Source organism: Bison bison, unplaced genomic scaffold, assembly GCF_000754665.1.
Source record: "Bison bison bison isolate TAMUID 2011002044 unplaced genomic scaffold, Bison_UMD1.0 scf7180017864341, whole genome shotgun sequence".
Taxonomy (NCBI): domain Eukaryota; kingdom Metazoa; phylum Chordata; class Mammalia; order Artiodactyla; family Bovidae; genus Bison; species Bison bison.
The window spans coordinates 3,615,290-3,630,099 of NW_011494913.1; the positions used below are offsets into that span (position 1 = coordinate 3,615,290).

The following is a 14,810-nucleotide window of genomic DNA, read 5'->3' on the forward strand; positions in this document are numbered from 1 at the left end:
CCGTGGTTCCAACAGCACACTGCAAAGGGGAGGGGTGGAGGTGGGGGCGAGTGGGGTGGGAGTGGAGAGGAAGCCACAGTTAATTTTCCAAAGCACTGAATCAGAGCTTAAACTATTTAGCTTTAGTAAACCAAACATTATGAATCAAAACAAGGTGAGATCAAACTATGGCTTTCATAATACACTATCAGTATATTTGGCCCTAATCATTCAGTTACCTTAAAGAAACCACACAATTATTAAAAGAAAATCATTTTTTTGCTTCTATTCATGATGGCCATAATACTTGTATTTCTACCATCATTTCTTAAAAAGTATTGATTTTTTTTTTTTTAATTACAGTATTGTTTAGGTTTTGGTTTTTTGGTTGCAAATCATGTGGGATCTTAGTTCCCTGACCAGGGATTGAACTTGCACACCCTACACTGAAGGTGCTGTCTTAACCACTGGACTGCCAGAGAAGTCCTGTATTTCTACTGTCATTAATGTATCATATGTAAAACCACAGAAGCTGCAATAGAAGTTACTTACGGTAAGATTCATGAAGCTCAGGAATTTTTTGAGCATCTCTGTCATTATTGAAAAGTCCCCTTCTGGCAGATACTCCCGCACAGTGGTCACATTGATCTAAGGAAACAAATCAAAGGAACACTGGTCAGGTGGCAGGAACATGAGTGTGAACCTTGTTCTGTGTAGTTGGTTTTGGCACACATCCTATTTCAAACTTCTACAAGGTCCTTAAACTCCTTGGTTAATATGCAATTTCCTTTTCCACACTCTAACTTTTGTGAGCCTGTGAGTCCATTCCCTACCCCACCGTATCCCATCCTCAGAAAGAGGGAAAAAGATTAAGCTGCCAAAGACTACAAAGAAACATTTATGTGCATATTTACCTTTGTAAATGCACAGAAAAATACCTGAAATAACAATGCACTGTTGGGGGGTGGGAGTCGGGGGGCAGGACAGGCAGGGATAAGAAGAGCAAGGAAATGCAGACTGAGAATGTATGCAAAAAGCTGATTAGGAATATAAAGAAAAAGATCAAGGAAAATTCTTCAAGTAGGCTAGGACTTAACTGTATCTTTCCAAAGGAAATCTAGTATCATCTATGGAAAAAAAATGTAGGCAATGTTAGGACAGAAGATTAGGATGTTTCCCTCCCCTATTAGCAAGAAGCAGCCAAACTGTATATAAAGCAGTTTATTGTAAGAAAAATACATGGCCTGCTTAAAATGTTTTATTTCATTATGTATTTAAAATGCTTTAAAGATTCATAAAGAATAAAAGGAAAAAGCTCTTCTTAGGAGGCTCACCTATAATAAAAAGCACATACAAGAAGAAAAAAAAAGATGGGAAGAGGGATGCTTTTGATTTCATATTTGTTGATGAAGACGTGGAAGAGTACATATTACCCTCTTAGGAAATTTGCAACCAATCCCCTCTCTCCCACTTTTACAGCTACTCAGTAAAACCCTGCAGCTAAAATCCTGAGATATTTTACAATCTTCAATACTTGTATTTTAAAAATACACTGAGAATATATTGAAGAATATATCGCAAGGGCAACAGCTATGGTAACTAACTGCAGAGGTGAAGGAATGCTGGATTTAAAAACATTTTTAACCAACCGCAAGGAAAGGGACATGACCGCACAGTGGTGGGAAGAATAGGATGTTGACTATGAAGATGGCTCAATAGAAAAGTGTACTCCTCTCATTCAGAATAAATAATTAGATCCTAGGTTTCAAGTGAAAGCTTCTCAACAACCCAAATCAAATCCTTTTCTATCAACAAATTACTGAGTACAACACAATAAGTAGCCAAGGCATGGGAAGGAGAGTCAGAGCGTTTATTTTAAAACAGTGTGCAATAAATGGTAGTGTACAGGAGGTAAGAAAAGGTGTGAAACGGCATGGCCTATTTCAGAAATTTACAAACATAACCAAGGGGTATGACAGATTTTAATACTGGATCAACTATACTTCAATAAAACAAAATACTGGAGAAGCATTTAAGTTTGGAGTCTTATAGCAGTAAACAAAGCTATCATTTCCTAAATGATAGTCAAGAAAGACTGGCGAGAGTGAGACTGAAGAGAGTTAACATGATCAGATGTGCTCTTAAGGAAGTTAGCTATGGTGGTGGTATGCAGGATTTCAGGAATGGAGAGTCGAAAGCAGCAAGAACAGAAAGACCACAGAGAAGACTGACCATTAAAATGCACCAGATATATACTGGGTAATGGAAAATAACACCAGAGTCTCCTGGGCTTCCTAAGCATGCTGCACTTTACCTTAAAATAGCCCTTACTGCATATAACCACCTGCTTTCTTGTCTTTGCTCCACTTAAACACTGGGCAAACCAATTACTTTTACATTTTGTGGAATCAGCTAGCTTTTTAGGGTTAATCATAATGATCCCTAAGGTAAGAAAGACATCCTGGGCTCTATGAATTCACAATATTGTCTACAACCTAACCTCTCTTTAGACACGAGAGAGAAATAATTCACATCTGAAAAAAACTCAATTTTAAGATTCATTATTTAAGAACATAACTGAAACCAGGGTGTATGCAAAATATGTAAAAATATTTAAATAGCAAGCATACCCCCTCTTTATTTGGGGTTGGGGGGGGTGTGCTTTCCTCCTCCTTTTTGCTTGGTATGTGCTTTCCCATTTGCCCTTAAAATCTCTGAATTTTAAGGAAATAAGGACAAGGGCTGAGCTTGAAGAGAGTCCAGGAAAGGAAATAAAATTTGCAGGGCCTGTAGCACCATGGTAAGAACTCTGGTCTTGATCCTGAAAGCAGCTGTGCCAGTAAGGGCCAACAACGAAGTGGGCCAGTGTGCACTTAGCTCAGAGCCTTTCTACAATATGGAATGTATGAACAAGAAAGATCCAGAAAAACACACTGGACTTAAGACAAATAAGGTACACAGGAAGAACAAAAAGGACAAGGCAGAAAACTCGATGGCAAAAATGAGGAAATGTGGGTGGGTTGGTAGAAGCCCTTCATATCATGATTATGTTCTTTTCTTCTAGCCCTCTAGTCTTAAGAAAAGAGAAACTAGCCATCCCACTATACAACAGATCTCCATTCTTTCTTGCAACCCATACACCCTTGTTTGTAAGGGAAAAAAACCCACCTCATATTAAAAGCTTCACCCATAGTATCTCAGGTGAAGGTGAAGTTGCTCAGTCGTGTCCGACTCTTTGCGACCCCATGGACTGTAGCCCACCAGGCTCCTCTGTCCATGGGATTCTCCAGGCAAGGATACTGGAGTGGGTTGCCATTTCCTTCTCCAGGGGATCTTCCCAACCCAGGGATCGAACCCGGGTCTCCTGCATTGCAGGCAGACGCTTTACCCTCTGAGCCACCAGGGATAGCCATGATTTTTCATAGTTAAATCATGATCTAAATCTCACATAGTAATCCCATTTTCCCGGCCAATGAGTAGATCAAACAAAAGCATGTGAGCCAATGTTGGCCAAGGTAAAGGAAGTCTACTTTTTGCGTTGGGTGTGGAAAAGTCCTAGGGAAAAGAAAAAGAAACCATTGCTCTTTTAACAAAGAGAAACAAAGAGGCCACATTCTTCTGCTGGGCATTATTTAACTAAGTGAGACACATAGTCAGCACAGGTGCATGAAGAAAGCTAGCAAGAGACAACACACAGAGGACAGCAGAGTTTAAAAGTAGAAATTACGAGTCCTTGATATCACTGAGGCTAAACTTTTCCACCTTAAGCCAGCTGAGCACAGGTCTTACATGATGCTCTTTTGCTTCAACCAAAGACATGTGAATTGATTCCTCTATCTATCAATCTGAAACTTTCTCATCAAAACCAATATACTCTTACTTTGAAATGTACCTTTCTAAAGTTCACCAAATATTTAAAAGTTTTTAACAGGAAGGAAAAATAAAGTAACAAGATAATTAAGTAACGATGTGAAGTGGCTGCAATGAAATTCTTTTAGGATAATATAAAACAACAAACACAGAACTCTTACTTACTGGACTCTCCTGGCAGAGACACCCAAGAAGCAGTGCTGTGTATGAGGCCACAATGCAATCCTCCATGTGCTTGCCAGCATGCTGAAGGGCTGGAAGTATTAAACAGAAGACTAATAGTGTGCATGTGCATATATAGAAACCAAAAACCACAACAAACAAAGGCACCTAGGGAACCAGCAACTGTGCCATCTTTCCTTCAAAACTGCTAAACACTGATAATGGTGCTAGGAAGATGTAATACCCACACAAATTAACCAAATTAAAAAAAAAAAGACAATCCACAAATGGTAGAGGGACCTTAATATAAAAGCTAAAACCATAAAACCCTTAGAAGAAAACACAGGACTAAATATTTGTGACCTTGGGTTAGGACATGGTTTCTTAGATACAACACTAGGACCACAAAAGACAATATAAAAAATACGTAAGTTAGGCTTTATCAAATTTAAAGCTTCACCATCAAGAAGACAACTCATAGAATTTATCTCCAAACCAGGTACTTGTTAAGAATAGAGGCTCTAAAAATTCTTACTCAATAACAACAAAAGACAACCCAATATAAAATGTGGGCAAAATATCAAAACTGTAAAAAACCTTAGGTGTCATATTATTTGGCTGGTTCTCTTTACAGATGAGTAAAGAAAGGCCCAGGGAGGAAAAGCAGATCTTTCCAACAATGCACATATACCATTCTCACTGCTAGGAGCAGAACTGCTATGAAATAGCAAAGCTTGTGTGCACTGAACTAGAGAGGCCATAAAATAGCAAGATTATGACAACATGAATTAAAAAAATGTTTCACGGGGAAAAAAAACACATCTGTTAAAAAATAAACCAGTCAAATTAAATATACCTTTATTGAGGTCAAGTTCTTCATCGTCCTCCTCCTTCTTATTTTTCTCTTCTGCACCATCAGCCTTCTCAGTTGACACCCACTGTATCTCCCCACTCGTCTCCTGCCACTCCCCACTCTTGTCATGCTGAGTGGTGGGAGCATCTTTGATCAGTTCATCTGTTTTACTTTCTGCCAACTGTGCTGCTCGCTCTCGCTCAAGGAACAGCTGATAAACATTTTTGAAGATCATTAAAAAGGGATCACCTACCAACATCAATGTACCCAAATATAAGGCTCTATTTGCTTTTAAACATCACTACCCCTAAGAAGCATACTGTCTGGTAAAAAGGCTAAGTATCATAAAAGCCCTAGCTCTACATCCAACTGAAAGACAAAAATAAAACTATAAATGCTGCTGGGATTCAATTAAGTAAATTATCTACCAATGATGTATGCATTCTATTTTTAAGAATGAAAATCTCAACACTTTCCTTTAATTTGGATAATAACAGGCAGGAAGTTCAAGCAAAAAAATACAAATTAAAAGTTAAAACAGTTAAAAATTCTTTAAATCCAAGCAGCCTGGATAAATTAACTGGAAGGAAGAGAGGACACTGAATAAACTTTCATAATACTGGGGGGAAAAAATGGCTTCTTTAAAAGAAATTTAAAGAAAGAAAAACCAAAGAAAGTAGAAAACAAGTTCTCAGAGAAAGACTGAGAACTAAATCTCAACTGCTATATTAACAATAAAAGTATAGTGCTTGCTTCAGCAACACATATAATAGAGAATATTAGCATGGTCCCTGCGCAAAGATGAAACCAAATTCATGAAGTGTTCCGTATTTTTTTTACAACCAGAGATTATCGCACTAAATGAAGTCAGTCACAAAGAGAAAGACAAACACCATAAGATGTCATTTATATGTGAAATCTAAAACATGACACAGATGAACCTACCTACAAAGCATGAACAGACTCGCGGATACAACAGACTAGCTGCCCACAGGGAGGGGGACGGGAGAGGAGAGGACTAGGAGTTTGGGGTTAACAGATGCCAACTATTACATCAGAATGGATGGACACAAGGTCCTACTCCATAGCACAGGGAACTATATTGACTGATGGGATAAGCCATAAGGGAAAAGAATATGAAAAAGAATGCATATGTAACTGAGTCACTTTGCTGTGCAGCAGAAATTAACACTGTAAATCAACTACACTTCAATTAAAAAAAAAATGCAAGTACAATTGTCAATGGAAGTATACACCAAAAAAGTCTAAAAAGGGAACATACTAAAAAAACTCTTGCCTTCACTTATTTCCCTGTGCTGGCACAATGTTGAATGTACAGAAAGCATTTCATATATTTGCTAATATGATCTGGAGAAACCCTAAATTACTGATGACAGCTACCAGAAAACTAAATGCCAAGTAGATCTCAAAAACTTGCTGAAATATACAGAAGAATGGTATGTAACCTTTAATACCCTTAAGAAAGTAAAATGTAACTAGTATATAAAGCAGTATTTCTTAAAATTAGGTTCAAGGGGAACCCAAGATCCTTTCAGGGAGTACGTGACGTCAAAACTGCATTCATAAGAATATTAAAAGGTCAACTGACTTCTTTCATTCTTTCATGACTGTATGGTGGAGTTTTCCTGAATCTACACGCTATGTAATTATGCTATTGTTTCAATGGCTAATAGAATGTGTGCCTATATTTTATAGTTTTTTCAGTTTTGACTTCTAATTTAGTAAATACCAACAGATAAAGCACACGTAAACAAAGCTCTCTGGAGTCCCCATAACTGTTAAGAGTATAAAGAAGTCTTGAGATCAAAATGTTTGAAAAGAGAATGACAGGCATCTAGTTGCAGATTATTTCCTGAAAACACAGTTCAAGCACTTCTAGTTTCAAAAAGACCAAAAGGATTAAAGGTTAGCAAAGACCTCAGAAAAAAATGAAAAGGATGGTTCATTATTACTGTCACTTAAGGAAATGACAAAAGTAGCTTGCGAAAAGATAAAAACTGTAATGCCAGCATTGTCAAAAAAACCCCAAAACCTCACATACAGTTGTGGGAGGAAGTATAAATGAGAGGAAAGGGAGTGTTTGGGGTGGGGTGAGTTGGGGACATCAGTTTTAACATATTAGTACATATTCTAACAATTTCTAAGTTAGGAAATTACTCCAAAGACATACATACTTTGAAAAGTATGTCCCAGTATTCAAATGCACACAGTCCTGGGCACAGATCAGACCAGTAAATGCTCGAAGACTTGAGCCAGATGGGCTAGAAGTTAATTCCTAATTTGTTGTTAATAATCTATCTTTGATTCATAAACAAATGGGCCTTATTTCTGCTTTTTGCTAACAGTATCTAATGAGTGACTGTCATAGCTGAAAACAGCAGAGTAAATGAAGTAATGAAATGAAATGAAAACACATTCTAACCTCTCACTCAACTGGTAAAAATATCAGAGACAGAGAGAGGAGGCTGAAGGGAGAGAGAAGATGCAAGTGATCAAGAATTTGGACAGATGCAACAAACAAAGGGTTATGGTTTTAAGTTGTTGCTTACCTGCACTAAAGCCTGAACTGCATGAACTTGTCCAGCTATCCTTAAACTATCATCTCCTTCTCCACTACAGAAGGAAGAATCAAAAGAACATGATGTTTCCATGTTGACAAGACAGTGCCGATTTCGAGCACTATATTCCACTAGATTTATCAGTAGACCTAAACCCTACAAAAATGAAAACATGCATGTTACCATAGGTGAGGATTAAAAGCAAATGAACACAATATACGTCTCTCACAGGCAGCCAGAAAGCTAGCCAGTGCTCTACCATCTACATGGTCAAAAACCAGTATATAAAATGATGATCTTTCCAAACAAAGATGTTGTTTGCATCATCTTACTAGATCAAGTACGCATTTATGAAACAAGTCCCTCAAACTCACCAGCACTCGAATATCAAATCTCTGCTCCTGAGGTAGGTACTTTGGAACCTGAAGCACACAATTCATGGCTGTGCCAATCAAGCCATCCTGCTCTCCTGTTTTGGTGCTGCCCCATTCTGAAGTGGGGAATGGGGAAAGGATGAAATTATGGCAAACTATTAACACAGATATTAAAGGTTAAAAACATATAGCTTAAAAAATAGTTATTTCTTTATTAAAATATATTGTTGACTGTAATATTTCTAAGCCACAAAGCAGGTTCTAAAAATAACAGCTCTTAAAAGCAGTTAAATCTATACATGAATAAGTGAGTTACATGACAGCAATTTAAAAACCATTACATTGAGAGAAGAAACAAGGGAATTAACTTGTTTTTACATGTAATATTGTATAATCTATCAGTGAGAAGATATGCAGGAAATATGACTTACCATTATCATTAGTTAAGTTGAGCAGCACCCCAATGATGGCCCTCATGCAGTCCTCCACTGCTTTGCCCACGTGGTTAGTTACATTCTGCTGAGGCAGAGGCTTACTGTCAGGTAAGCATATACTGTTCTCAGCACGGTTATACTGCTTAATCAGCTCTTCACAATGTTGTAATGCCCTTAAGAGAAGACAAAATACAGACTATTATGCTCAACAAAAATAGTTATATTAAGAACTACTGACTTGGACCTTAATGCTTTATTTATTTTTTTTTCCTTAATGCTTTAAATCTGTCATAAAGGCTGCCAAATTAATCTTTTTCTACTCCAGATGTTATGTGAACTATTTAATCATGTATCAAACATGTCTGATATCAAACTAGGTGCTAAATTTTATTTTGGGAAAATGATAATATAAATTTTTCTAAGCAAAGTGAAAATTATAAACGATGCAAAAGTTTATACTATCAACAGCTGTCCCCAATTTTCACAATCTCTCCAACATAACAAACCTACTACCCCACCTCACCCAAGGTAAAACCCATTAAAAGCCAACACTGAACACTTCTGAATTTCATTTAGATGTTTGTCCTTTAGAATGTAAACTCTCAGCAGGCAGAGAATATTACTTATATTAATACTGCATAATAACCTTGTATAAACAGATACTAAATACTTCATAAACATTAGAACATTTTTAAAAACATGAGGTCATTTAACTGACATGTTTGTCTCCTGGCAGTCATGCAAGGGTATCAGCTACATCTAAGGATTCACAAGATACTACCCAAAGTAACAAGGAAATGTAATCTTTAAGTGGTTCTAGTATTTCTGAGACTCTGTTTAAATCACTGAGTCCATTAACTTAATATCTACGAGATAATGATGATATCCACGAACTGTGAGTTGATTCTTCATGTATTATATACCATGCAAAACCCTTAAAACTACTATGTCTAATTCCCCTCTAGCTGCTTCTTAAAAAACACTCTCTAATTAGGAAGGTATTCATGTCTAACTTAAAACAATGTGTTCAGATGTTTGGGGATGTTCGCCAAGATTACCATGCTGTTACTGTTAACTGCCTAAGTAGCACTGAAATAAATCTGTTGGGAGGTGAGAAGAGACAGTAATTGTTTAATTATTCAATATACTATCCTTGCATTTATCTGCGTTCTACTGAAAGCTTCAGAAAGTCTGAGGAGTGGTCTTTTACAAACATCCAATTCTAATGTCTACTGACACAAGTTCCTAACTACAAAGGTTCCTAACGTTGTTTTAGAAGGCATGTGTCAGGAGTCATTAAGTATATAGGAGACATCTTAAAAATAAGATACAAGTTTAACTTGCACAAATACTCTTTGGTGAGACAGTAAAACAGTAACAGAACAACTAGAACACATACCTTAAGGGTATTAAGTATGACACAGAATTCACAAATACAGGATGGAGGGAAAACCTACAGACTAAAAATAAGAATACTGGGAACTAGAGACTATTAGAAATTTGGGATTATGGGAAAACTGAATACTGACTGGACTTATAATATTAAGCAATTACTAATTTTTAAGAGATGAAAATGCTATTATGGTTATATTTTTTTAAAGAGTCTTCTTTTACAGATTATATACTCAAGTATTTATGGATGAAACTATATGAAATCTGTAATCTGCTCCAAAATAACACAGAGGGCGGAATGGATAAGGTTATATATACATGGTAACATGACTGGCCAATGTTTGATGATCACATTCAAGCTGCATGTACATTGGGGCTTATCATATTATTGTCTACTCTTATCTCTGTTTGAAATTCTCCAAAACAAGAAGTTAAAAAACAGATAAACTTGAGTCGGGCTGTAGTGGGCCTTTGATACTAAGGACTTTAGACATACATCCAAAGACAAGAAATCACACAGATTTGGGAGTTTGGGATTATTTTTACATAACAAAAATCTGAGGAAGGTTAACCCACTGTGGTGTAACATTAGACAGGGCAGAGATAGCAACAACTAAACAGACTTATTAGTAAGAAGCTGCTGTTAATAAGCTAGTACCAAGACTGGAGACATACTTGGAAAGTTTATACACACTGAGGTGATATCATTAGCCCAGTGTCAAGAAAGCTGGCAGAGTGTGAAATGAAGGAAGCTACATATAGATCTGGGAAAACAGATATAAACAGACAGCAGAAAGCAGCTAGTAAAATTCATTTACAATAAAAATAAGGACTAATGCTTACTACTATATGCCAAGCATTGTTTTAGGCTTTACGTATGTATATTAACTCCTTATATATAGTACATAATCTATATTATATACAATATACAATGATATTTTAAAATCTTTTTTAGAATTAAAGTATTATTTAAAATATGTATCATATATAACTTAAAATATATTAACATATATACTAATTCTTTTACTGCAACAACCTTGGGTAGGTAGACACAATTATTACCCCCCTTCTCTAAGAACCTGTAAGTTCAGAGCTATTATAGGGCTGATGTTCTCAAGATCCAAACTCAAGTCATTCTGGCTTCAGAATCTGTACTCCTAACTTTTGTACCTTATTGCACTGGTTTTTGTTCACAAAACTTGACAGACAGAAGTACTTTATGGAGAAAGCTGACAATGGCACTTCCTTTAGAGTCAATCCAAATGCTTTAAATAAACAGCATGACATTTCAGAAAAACTTACTTAGCTGACGAAACAATGAGTTGTGAATCTTTATAGGCAATCAAGTAGCTTTGATTCTCTGGATTATGCACTGTTACCTAAAAGGGAAAATTTTGAAATTTTGTTCACACACAACACAAAGCACTCTAAAAGACATAAAGATGAGGAAGAATTAGTCCTTGTCGTCTAAAGGGAGTAACAACCCACATGTTCTAAATTTAAAATAACAGAGCTACTGCTTTATTACAAAATCAAAACACGACTGTTATAACTGCTTCCTCACCATTAATATATTCTGTACTATACATTCATTGTAATAAACTACCAAGCACTTTAAATGTCAGAAAAGTGCTGTCACTGACTTAATAAACTAATATTTTAAAGTTCTTAAGTAGATTCATTTAGACTTTAAAAAATTAGATGTTTATTTAATGTACTTGACACTCCAGAAGAAAAAAGGAACAATGTGAATTTCATCTGTGCCAAGAACTTTTCATTCACACTAGATTATTTTCCCATAGATGTTTCATGAAGTACTCAGCTAATCCAATCTGGTCAACATAGTCTATGCATCCTGAAATTCACTGGCAGCATAAATTCTAATCTACATTGAACTAAGTCATTCATAAAAGTCAAAAAACAGACTGCATTACAATCTGAATTTGGATTAACAAAAGTGAAACTCTAGAGATATATAAATTATGACAGTCTCACACAGAGCACATTTAAGATTAGATCATTTTCTTCAAATAGCTGTCCATACTTACGCTTTCTAAAACTCGTAAACATCTCTCTGCTCCCCATAATGAGGCTACTAATTTCTCTTCATCTTCATCTTTACTTAAATGATCCACACATTCTTTCACTAGGAGAAAGGAAATGGACATAGATAAAACATGTCTCATCACTTCAATACTTACCCCCTTTACTAACATTAAAAGTCATCTGTATACATGCTATCAATGTGTTGGAACCTCTCTGAACACTTATTCTAAGTTTTATACAGTGAGATGCTGAAATGTATGAGACTCTAATTTATAAGAATTAACTTTCCAATATCAAACTATTAATGGCCTTTTCTTTAAAAGTTAAAAGATTTTGAAGATGCTACTAAAAGGAAGACATCTTTTCAAACTGATGCAATTATTCTTTGAAATATATGAACAGAATATTCAGGTTTTAAATAAAAAAATGTTGTATGTGTAATATATCATACCTTTATCTACAATATGATCCAGACCACCCAAAAGCCGTAGTTCTTCTTTAAACCAGTCTCCTGCTCGTTTAGAAGTAAGGGACAGTAAAGTCTCCATAGCTAAATGTCCAGTCTGAAAATCAGAAGCACCATTAATGAATATTGACTCTAAGTAGTAATTCCGAGGCAATACTTCTAGAGATTGCTTTTTTAAAAAAGGAAATTGCATGCTACCAGCCCACAGTATTTTTTTAATATAGTAAATGCTTTTTAAAAGTAAAACTAAAAAAAAAAAAAAAAGTAAAACTAGTTTAAAACTGGTACCAGAACAGTCTTAAGCTAAAGAAGTGTTTTTATCCATTGGCTTGTTTTCAGAGAAAATCCATTATTTAGTCTATCACTTGCTAGTTCAATAAAATGTATACTGGTACCATCATATAGGCTCAAGGGCGAATCAAAGGGTATATTTAACTGTAGATCAATACACTGGATTAATTTACCACAAAGGTTGTAAGAAGAAATACTCCAGAAACAAGGTGTGGGTGTGTCAAAATTTTTATCTGTTGGTAAAAACTGGTATCTTACTGCTTTGCTTTATGTTTTCTAACTATAGCAAATGAGCTTATTTTCACATATTTATCAGTTACCTGTAATTCTTTTAGTGTAAGTCCCCTGTCAAATATTCTTCCCTTTATATTCATGTAAAGTAGCTTGTCTTTTACTTACTGTTCTATATATTTTCTTATCTATTCCGAACAAAATTACTTTGTTTTTTTTTTTTTTAGGGTTTCATATTCACCAATTTCAAACTTTATACTACAGAGTTAGCAGCTTGGATACTTTGGCCTCTATGACAAAATTATATATAAACAATGATTTAGGACTACTACTGGAGGAAGCAAAGAACACTCAGAGCCATATTTATAAACCAGGCTAGGTTTTTTTCCATCTCTTCATTTGCCTTCAATTATTAATTTTACTTTTTAATTCAATTTCTTTTAAAAGGGCAACTTGGTTCCTGTGACAATAAAGGAACTTTAATATAACAAAAGAAATGCTTTAATGTAACAAAGCTGAAAAGACCTGGTTATCTTCACAAAGCTTACTGCTTTGAAAGACGCAAGTTTATACTAAGTCTTGCGGGCCCATTTTGAACTGAATATAAATCAGATATTTAGAAATGCAAAAAAACAGATCTTATCAGCAAAAAATCTTAATATTACTTATTTAGAAGAGATTTTATTTTATACCTTACAGATTTTATTCTGTACTTTAAAAGAACAAGGTTGATGTCCAAGGTGACAAATACAGATCTAGAATTCAACACCACAAAAATAGATATAATTTTGCTCAATTCTCATTCTAAGTCCTTGAAAGAGTAATGTAATAAGATCAGTTTGGGCAGGGTTAGCTCATGAGTCACAGCAGTGAAAATGAAGACTAATGAGGCTTTCTTTGCTTAAGAAGAAAAGGGCATAGTAATTTGATATTAATACAACAAACATTCGTAAGATCTGATGCAAAAAAGCAACTTTATTGTTTGTTTCTATAGGCATTAAAAAGGACTGTTTGGTATTTTAGGCTATATTCAGTATATAATATGCTACTATTTTAAAATAGCCTACAATTCAAACATTTTATTTGAAACTGGAATAGTTGTCAAAGAGTTAAAAACACAACCAAATCACTAATCAGAATACTATTCAGCAATTGTGAGCTCTGTTATTTGAATTATATTTTAATATTATAAAATTAATATTTAAAAATATCTTTCCATGGTACATCAGGAATAGCAACATATGTCAAGGAACAGGTTGAGTAATGAATAAAACAATGTGTAGGAGACAGTCACTGTACAAAACAATGTCTATTGTTAAAATTTAAAACGAACACAATACCCAAGATTAGCTGAAGGGTGGGGGGCGGGGGGCACACCGCATCCTAATATTAGCAACTGTGTGTTCTCGTTTTAATCATGTGAGTTAACTACTTAACACAGCACAGTTATTATACTGGTATTTCCCATCCTAGTAAATTCAATAAATGATGGGAAAAAATTCAACACGCAAGTTTATCATCTTTATTTAAGAGCAAATGCCTGGAAAGAATCTAAATGTTGGGAGAGAAAATTATAATGATGATAGTAACAATAATTTTTAAAAGCTGTATTTATTCAATTATGCAGCAAATAAAAATTATAGGCTCAAACATTCCTTTATAGCATTAAAAAACAGTATATGTTCTAAAAATGTTAACATTAAAAGTATGAATGTATTTTAAAATTAGGATACAAATAGTTTGGTGAGGTAGAATGATTGTTTATCCACACTTGAGCATAATAGCTATTTTCTAATCTTAGTAAGTGAAAGTACTAAATACATGTCAATTTTGTATCCTATCTTTTAATGTTAACTTGCTTTCCCCCTCAACTCCCACTCTACCTGAATCTATTCCCTACTCTACCTTAACTAAGAAGAGCAATAATCATAAGTCATTATATGGCTAGCACAAAGCATTCTGTAATTTTTGAAAGCAAATATTGCAGTCTTCAGTTTAGTGGACAGTAGAAAAACCAATAATTATATAATGTTGGAACTGTCTGAAAGTCAAGTATATATAAATAAATAATCTTATTTTTTCAAAATGACAAGGCCAGTTATCTTCCACTGGCCTACTAATCTTTGGGGATAT

General features: G+C 35.0%; 1 protein-coding gene across 1 annotated transcript in view; it reads right to left on the reverse strand.

The window, feature by feature from the left end:
* Window positions 1-14,810, reverse strand: part of WAPAL (wings apart-like homolog (Drosophila)) — a 90,843-nt gene that overhangs the window by 15,426 nt on the left and 60,607 nt on the right. The window contains exons 10-19 of the mRNA XM_010854509.1: window positions 12,141-12,252; window positions 11,692-11,789; window positions 10,946-11,022; window positions 8,249-8,424; window positions 7,818-7,933; window positions 7,435-7,599; window positions 4,868-5,075; window positions 4,015-4,103; window positions 532-627; window positions 1-19 (exon numbers count right to left, since the gene is read on the reverse strand). Coding sequence (XP_010852811.1) covers window positions 1-19; window positions 532-627; window positions 4,015-4,103; window positions 4,868-5,075; window positions 7,435-7,599; window positions 7,818-7,933; window positions 8,249-8,424; window positions 10,946-11,022; window positions 11,692-11,789; window positions 12,141-12,252 — 1,156 coding nt within the window. The remainder of the gene's footprint in view (window positions 20-531; window positions 628-4,014; window positions 4,104-4,867; window positions 5,076-7,434; window positions 7,600-7,817; window positions 7,934-8,248; window positions 8,425-10,945; window positions 11,023-11,691; window positions 11,790-12,140; window positions 12,253-14,810) is intronic.